Source organism: Corvus kubaryi, unplaced genomic scaffold (assembly GCF_017639235.1).
Source record: "Corvus kubaryi isolate FWS band 111438036 unplaced genomic scaffold, C.kubaryi_AGA036_p1.0 37323, whole genome shotgun sequence".
Taxonomy (NCBI): domain Eukaryota; kingdom Metazoa; phylum Chordata; class Aves; order Passeriformes; family Corvidae; genus Corvus; species Corvus kubaryi.
In genome coordinates this window covers 606,356-613,835 of record NW_024581102.1, presented here as the reverse complement: position 1 = coordinate 613,835, position 7,480 = coordinate 606,356, and the positions used below count along the sequence as shown (strand labels likewise).

General features: G+C 62.2%; 1 protein-coding gene across 1 annotated transcript in view; it reads left to right on the top strand.

The window, feature by feature from the left end:
* Positions 1 to 7,233, top strand: part of KIF3C (kinesin family member 3C) — a 14,413-nt gene extending 7,180 nt beyond the window's left edge. Inside the window, exons 5-8 of the mRNA XM_042029474.1 lie at positions 1,132 to 1,248; positions 1,771 to 1,879; positions 2,575 to 2,750; positions 3,604 to 7,233. Of these exons, the coding sequence (XP_041885408.1) occupies positions 1,132 to 1,248; positions 1,771 to 1,879; positions 2,575 to 2,750; positions 3,604 to 3,697 (496 nt within the window). The 3' untranslated portion in view covers positions 3,698 to 7,233. The remainder of the gene's footprint in view (positions 1 to 1,131; positions 1,249 to 1,770; positions 1,880 to 2,574; positions 2,751 to 3,603) is intronic.
* Positions 7,234 to 7,480: the final 247 nt, after the last annotated feature.

Sequence of the window (7,480 nt, the reverse complement as noted above, 5' to 3'; positions counted from 1 at the left end):
GGGGGCTCAGAGCAGGGCTGGGGTGTCAGAGCAGGGCTGGGGGGCTCAGAGCAGGGCTGGGGGGCTCAGAGCAGGGCTGGGGTGTTCAGAGCAGGGCTGGGGCTCAGAGTGGGTGCAGATCTTGAGGGATTGACCCTCCCAGTGACGGTGACAGCCGAGCCCTCCCCAGCTGTCAGTGGTGGCACAAGGTGTGGCCACTGGGACCTGTGTGCTGGCTGAGCGGCACAGGGGGCGTCCAAGAGTTGCTGAGAAAGGGGAAAAACCAGAAAATATTCCAGCAGAACCCCTGGCTGTGGCTGAACCTGGGGGTGGCAGTGGTGGCCGGGGGCAGGTGAGCCCCGAGGGCACCTGGTGACCTGCTCTGGCCCCCACACTGTCCTCGGAGGGACAGCAGCTCTGGGGGACTCGGGGTGACCCCAGCTCCCTGGAGCTCCCCGGCACCGGCAGAGCCGGGCAGAGTTTTCCCTCCGGGAGCCTCCCACAGCTGCAGCTGCTGCTCCACCGCCCCCGGGGACTTGTTCTCACTTCAAACACTCCTCTCTTTCAGTGCCTTTAACACCCCCAGATATTTACAAGCACTTCAGCATTTTCAGGGTGAAACAGTTTCACTACAAACAGAATTCCATCTCCAGCTTTGCCCCTTCTGCCCTCCGACGTGGTTCTGACTGTTCGGAACCCAGTGAGTTGCAGCTCACTGAAGCAACTTTTTGCTTCCAAACAGTTTTTGACAGCTGCTCGACTTGCTCCGAAAAACATGGGAAAAAAGATTCCCCCTGGGGTCCACTTAGCATCTTTGAGCTTTCCTTGATTTTCGGGTCAGGCAGTGGGAGAGCAGACGTGGGAGGAGAGGAGGGAAGGGGTCCTGGTCCTGCCTGGAGCCCCAGAGCTGCCAGTGGTCCAGGCTCCTCTCTGATGCCTGTCCTCTCCTGCCTCTCTTCTCCCTGTGGCTGCCTCTATTGCTTCAACCTCTCCATTTCCATCACATTCTCATCCTCTGGATGTTTCTTCTCCCTGCAACTGTCTCCTCCTCTTCCTGCCTTTCCTCTCTCTTCCCGACCTGTTTTCTGTCTCCTGTCACATTAACTCCTTCCTCTCCCGCTCCTTCCCCGTCGCTCCCGCTCCGTCCCTCAGGTACTTGATCATCGAGAACTTCATCCCTCCCGAGGAGAAGAACAAGATCATGAACCGCCTGTACTTCGACAGCGACGAGGACCAGTGGAAATTCCAGCCACTGGTTCCCACTGGAGGGTACGTCCCTGTGTCCCTGTGTCCCTATCCCCAGGGTACATCCCTGTGTCCCTGTCCCTGTCCCCAGCGTACATCCCTGTGTCCCTGTCCCTGTGTCCCTGTGTCCCTGTCCCCAGCGTACATCCCTGTGTCCCTGTCCCCAGGGTATGCCCCTGTGTCCCTGTCCCTGTGTCCCTGTGTCCCTGTCCCCAGGGTATGTCCCTGTGTCCCTGTCCCTGTCCCCAGGGTACATCCCTGTGTCCCTGTCCCCAGGGTACATCCCTCCCTGTCCCCAGGGTATGTCCCTGTGTCCCTGTCCCTGTCCCCAGGGTACATCCCTGTGTTCCTGTCCCTGTCCCCACCTCAGTGCACGAATGGCCCCAGGGCTGGGGGGACCAGGGACTCTTGCAGGTGCCCACGGGTGGGAATCCCCTCCAAGCCCAGCCCCAGGGGAGGGGCCGCCCTTCCCTCACTGATGCAGCTCCCTCGGTCCCGCCGGGACGCGGCTCTGTGGGTTCACATTCCCCGCTCCGTGTGCTCCAGGAACAGCTCCCAGATGAAGAGGCGCCCGACCTCTGCCGTGGGCTACAAAAGGCCCATCAGCCAATACGCCCGGGTGGCCATGGCCAGGAGATCCCACCCCCGCTTCCGGGTACGTGAGGGGACACTGGTGTGTGCCAGGGGGTGGGAAGGCATTGGATAAACAGGATGGATGGACGGATGGATGGATGGATGGATGTGTGAATGGAGGTGTATGAATGGATGGATGGATGGATGGATGGATGGATGGATGGATGGATGGATGGATGTGTGAATGGATGGATGGATAGGTGGATGGATAGGTGGATGGATAGGTGGATGGATGGATGGATGGATGTGGATGGATGTGTGAACGGAGGTGTATGAATGGGTGGATGGATGGATGGATGGATGTGTGAATGGAGGTGTATGAATGGGTAGCTAGAGGTGGATGGATGAAGGCAGATAGTGAGTGGATAGGTGGAGGGACGGATAACACTGGCAGAGAAGATGGAGTCAACAAGCTCACGAGGATCTGGGATACACCAATTCAGGCTCCCAGCTTTGTCCTCCCAGCTCCAGTCCTGGAGCTGCTGGCTCTCCGGCACCTCCTGCCATTGGAAAGGACAGGGCTGCTCAGCCCTGGGAAAGGCCGGGAGGGCGGGAGCAGAGCCTTGAGCCCACAGCCCAGGGTGGCTGTGCCAGTGCAGCCAGGGGAGGATCCCCTCCCCGGCACGCCAGCGGCTCCCCCGGCAGCGTGGGTCGCTGAGCCGGGTCCCTGCTTTCCCCGCGGTGACTCCGTGCTGGCTGTCCCTGTGCCCTGGCCAGGCTGAGAACATCATGTTCCTGGAGCTGGACCTGTCTCCCCCGGCCATCTTCGAGTTCGAGCGCAGCAGGGACCCGGCCGAGCAGGACCCGCGGGCGCTGCACCTGGAGAGGCTGATGCACCTGGACAGCCTCCTGGAGCGGCCGGCGGCCTCCCGCGTGCGCAAGTCCCGCTCCTGGTGAGTGACACGGGGGTGGGGACACGGGGGGGCTGCGGCACGGCCGGGACGTTCTGTGGGAGCCAAATGGGGGCTTGGGGCAGGCGGAGGAGTCGCAGCAGAGCTGGAAAGGCCCCGTTCCACCAGGGCTGATCTGCCGTGAGCTGCTGGGTATGGTCAGAGTGTGAAATGCTGCTGACATTGTGCTATGGGAACAGCATCGTGTAGAGCTCTGTGCAGGAGGGACATGGAGCTGCTGGAGGGAGTCCAGAGGAGGCCCCGGAGCTGCTCCCAGGGCTGGAGCCCCTCTGCTCTGCAGCCAGGCTGGGAGAGCTGGGGGTGCTCACCTGGAGAGGAGAAGGATCCAGGGAGAGCTCAGAGCCCCTTGCAGGGCCTGAAGGGGCTCCAGGAGAGCTGCAGAGGGACTGGGGACAAGGCATGGAGGGCCAGGAGCCAGGGAATGGCTTCCCAGTGCCAGAGGGCAGCGATGGATGGGATATTGGGCAGGAATTGTTCCCTGGGAGGGTGGGCAGGCCCTGGCACAGGGTGCCCAGAGCAGCTGGGGCTGCCCCTGGATCCCTGGCAGTGCCCAAGGCCAGGCTGGACATTGGGGCTGGGAGCAGCCTGGCACAGCGGGAGGTGTCCCTGCCCAAGGCCAGGGGTGGCACTGGATGAGTTGTAAGATCTCTCCAACCCAAACCACTCCATGATTCCATGATATTCCCATATCCCAGACCCATGGTATCCTCCCACCCAGCAAGGGTCACCCTTTGACGCTGCCTGCACAGCAAATGACCGGGAAAACGGCTGGATTTTGGGGAGGGTGGGAAGCCAGGGCAGGGCAGCAGAACCCAGAGTGTCTCTGTGTCCCCAGGTGCCAGACGCCGCGGTCGCTGCCGTCCTCCACGACCCACGTGTCCCTCGCCTCCAGCTCCCCGTGCGCTGCCCCGCTGCCGGCCCACGAGTGACGGCCTGGACGCCTCGTCCCGGACTGAGCCCCCGAGGGCCGAGGGGGGCCCGGCCCAGCGGCCCCAGCTCGTCCTTGTCCTCAGCTACTTTGTGTGTGTTTGTGCGAGACACGAACGGCCCCGGGCCAGGGCGGCTGCCCCTCCCTCCCTCCCCCCCTCCCTCCCTTCCTCTCTCCCTTCCTCTGCCCCCCCATCCGGATCTGTCACTTTATTTATTTAACCTATTTATTTATGGAGTGGGTGACGCGCGGAGGCAGGATTTGCGCTCGGACTGATGAACATCCAGGCTGGTAGTGGGCACTGTGCTGACCACCCCGGGTTTGCCCAGCTCCCAGCCCTCCCCGCACTGCCTGGCACAGGGCTGGGCACAGGGACACCGCCAGGACACTGCTCCATCCAGGCAGGAGCAGCACGGGCCCCTCTCCAGGGGCTTTGGCAGAAGCTGAGGCCACCCTGGCCCCAGTGCTGGCTTTGCTTTGCTGGATCCCAGGGAATTTGGAGATCTCTGCGTGGATTGGGAGACTTTGTGGTGGCAGCACCGTGTCACAGTCCCCCAGCGGGACTCCCCAGCCTGCATCAACACTGGTGGCAGCAGGGACACCTCACTGACTCTGGGCATGGCTGTCACGCCAGGAGCACCAGCTCCAGCCACAGGGCTTGCAGAGTCACCAGACCAAGTCACCCAAAGCCGAGGGCTTTGTCCACCTGTGCCACGCTCCGGAGATACTCTGGAGACAGCCCCTGCCAAGGTTCCCGATGCCCGGCTCGCTCCCGTCCCTGAGCGTGGGTGTGCACCTTGTGCACCTCCTGACAACAGCAAGAGGAGGGAACCTCCACCGCCTTCCAGCGCCCCTCCAAAGACACGCTCAGCCTGGGAGCAGCCCTGCCTGCGGAACTCCGGGCTGAGAGAGGCTCCATCCTGCAGCTAAAGGCAGCGGAGAAATGTGGGACAAGGAGGTGACGCCCAGGGCAGCGATGGCATCGCTGTCCCCAGACAATGGCACACAGAGGTCACCTCTGTCACCTCCTGGTTGGGACAAACTTCCTGGTGGGTTGTGGAGGATTGGATGTGAAAAGGTGATGGGTAAGAGGGGGAAGCCAGGAGGACTCTGGGGATTGAATCCTGCCCCAGCAGCCTCAGGCACGGGGACAGTGCTCGGTGTTCCTGCGGGATGCAGCTTTTGGATGGAGGGAAGTTGCTGAAGACCCGTCCTGGCAGTGCCAGGCCAGCAGGTGCAGTGTCCCTGGGATGGTGGAGGTGGGGACATCCGTGTGTTTGATGAGATCCTTATGGGGTGAGGGAGCGACCCTTGGCTCTCCTGGGAGGAGATGGGTCAGCACAGGGCTGGACAGAGAGGATTGCAGGTGGGGAGTGTCCTCTGGCAGCAAAGGGAATTCCTTCACTGAATGGATGAGGTTGGAAGCGACCCTGGAGCTCATCCAGTCCCCTGGAGCACATTACTCAGGGTTGTGTCCAGATAGGTTTGGAATCTCCCCAGGGAAGGAGGCTCCAGGACTGCTCTGGGCAGGCTGTTCTTGCTGTTGGACTGAGCCCTGCTGCCCTCACTGGCTCCTGCACTCAGGACAGGGGTGAGGGAGCGAGGCCCCAGCATGGAATGGGAACATGCAGAGGGAACCAGGAGCTGTGCCGAGCTCAGAGCCAGGCAGGTCCCGCAGCTGCCGTGTCCCATCCACGCGTGGCTGTGCTGGGCCGTCTGCTGCCCTTCCCCGACACATCCCGGCACTGCCTCGGGGGATCCTGTCCCCTTCCCCTCTAACACTGTCCTGCCTCGAGCTCTCTCCATCATTGCTCTCTGCCCCCACCTTCCCTTTCCCATCTGTGCCCCTTAACACCCTCTGTCCCTCCGAAACATTTGTCCCCTTCTCCCCTTGCCTGGCATCTGGCTCTGAGGCTCCTTGGGAAGCTGTAGCTTGCTCTGAGGCCTGAGCTCCCTCCCTCTGGAAGCAGCCAGGTCTGGGCTGTGCTCAGCCTGGGGAGGAGGGAGCAGGGGGAAGGTGTTTGAGGATTGACAGAGGGGTTCCTTCCATGGTGTGGGGTGAGCTCTGTCCACAGGTACCCCCAGCAGCCAGGGGTGTCCGAGGGCATCCCCCAGAGCGAGCTGGCCCTGTGAAACCATCCAAGGCCAGGCTGGACAGGGCTTACAGCAGCCTGGGACAGTGGGAGGTGTCCCTGCCCATGGCAGGGGGTGGAACTGGATGAGCTTTAAAGTCCCTTTCAGCCAAAACCAGACTGCGATTCCCTGATTCTATGAAACACAGTGGGTGGGAGAGCTGGTTCTTTATTTAATTTCCAGGAAAGAGTCTGGGAGTCAGGGTCAGGAAGCACAGCCTGAGAATGGGGAGAAGCCTGGAGGGCCTGCAGGAATAGGTTTTCCTCCCTTCCTTGTTTTCTAGCAGTCCCAGTTCCCCTTCAGTGGAGCAGCAGCTCATGGAGCCCCAAAGTGATGAAGCAGTGACCTTCTCTTGCCTCCTTTCTCACCCAGGGGGTGGGAAACAACTCAGGAGCTGAGGGTGTCCTCATCCCCCGGCTTGCCCCAGGCCGTGGAGCATCCCGGGAAGGGTGGCTGTGCCCAGGGAAGGTGGCTGTGCCCCGGGAAGGGTGCCTGTGCCCCAGGGAAGGGTGCCTGTGCCCCAGGAAGGGTGGCTGTGCCCCAGGGAAGGGTGGCTGTGCCCAGGGAAGGGTGCCTGTGCCCCAGGGAAGGTGGCTGTGCCCAGGGAAGGGTGGCTGTGCCCCAGGCTGCTTTCCCACAGCATCCATTGGTTGTCCCGGTGCCATGGCAAGGGACGGGCCTGGGCCCAGCTCCAGCAGGTGGTCACGGTGGGATGCTCTGGAAGCCCTTCCAGCAGAGCACAGGACGGGTGCGGGAGCCCCCAGCGCAGGGGGTGGATGAGGCACTTCCAACATCCAAGTGCCGCTTGCACCGCCGGCGTCCGGGAGCCTCCCGAGCTCTCCCTCCACCTCCGGCGCTGCCGAGGAGCTTTCCCAGCACAGACTGGGAGGGCTGGGAGCACTCGGGGTGTCGCTGGTCCCCGGTGTGTGTCTGTGGCGTTCGGTGTCCGTGTGTCGCACCGGGGCTGTTCCTCGGGGACTGGGGCTGGGCCGGGCGCGGCCCGCGGGGCTGGGCTGGGGCTTCCTTTCGTTGTTGTTGAACTGTTCTTTTGGGGTTCAGGTTTGGCCGTTTTTCCGCGGGGAGGGGGGTGCGGGTCTGTTCCGGGTTCATGGACAAGGTGAGGGCCTCGATTAGGACCAAATTTTCGTGCCTGTTGCTCTGGTGATTTATTTAGAAATCAAAAGTTTACTGTCTGGTGGCCCATCCTTGTCACTCTATACATAGGAATATACAGGACATATATAAATATATATATATTATACATAGTGTCTGGAGAGAGGCCGTTCCTGGTGGGACGGACACTCCTCACTGTGCTGTAATGTAGCTTCGACCCCGTGCTGGGAGCGCCCAGGGAGCGCCAGCGCCCTCCAGGATGGCAACGACACAATAAAGGAATGAGCATCACTGCCAGGGCCTCCGCAGCCTCCTTAGCGCGGCCCCGCAGCCGGGGAGCGGCCGGCACGGGGGCACGGCTTCCCGCCGGGATTGCTCCACGTCCTGGTGTTCCGTGCGAGATGGAGCGCTGGGACAAACCCAGCCAGTTCCAGCTCGGGGACAAGGACACCGGGAAACAGTGCGGGCTATCACACGGACACGGCGGTGCTGGGGACAGCACGGGGGGCTGGAAAAGGGGAAGCTGGCCAGGAGCACC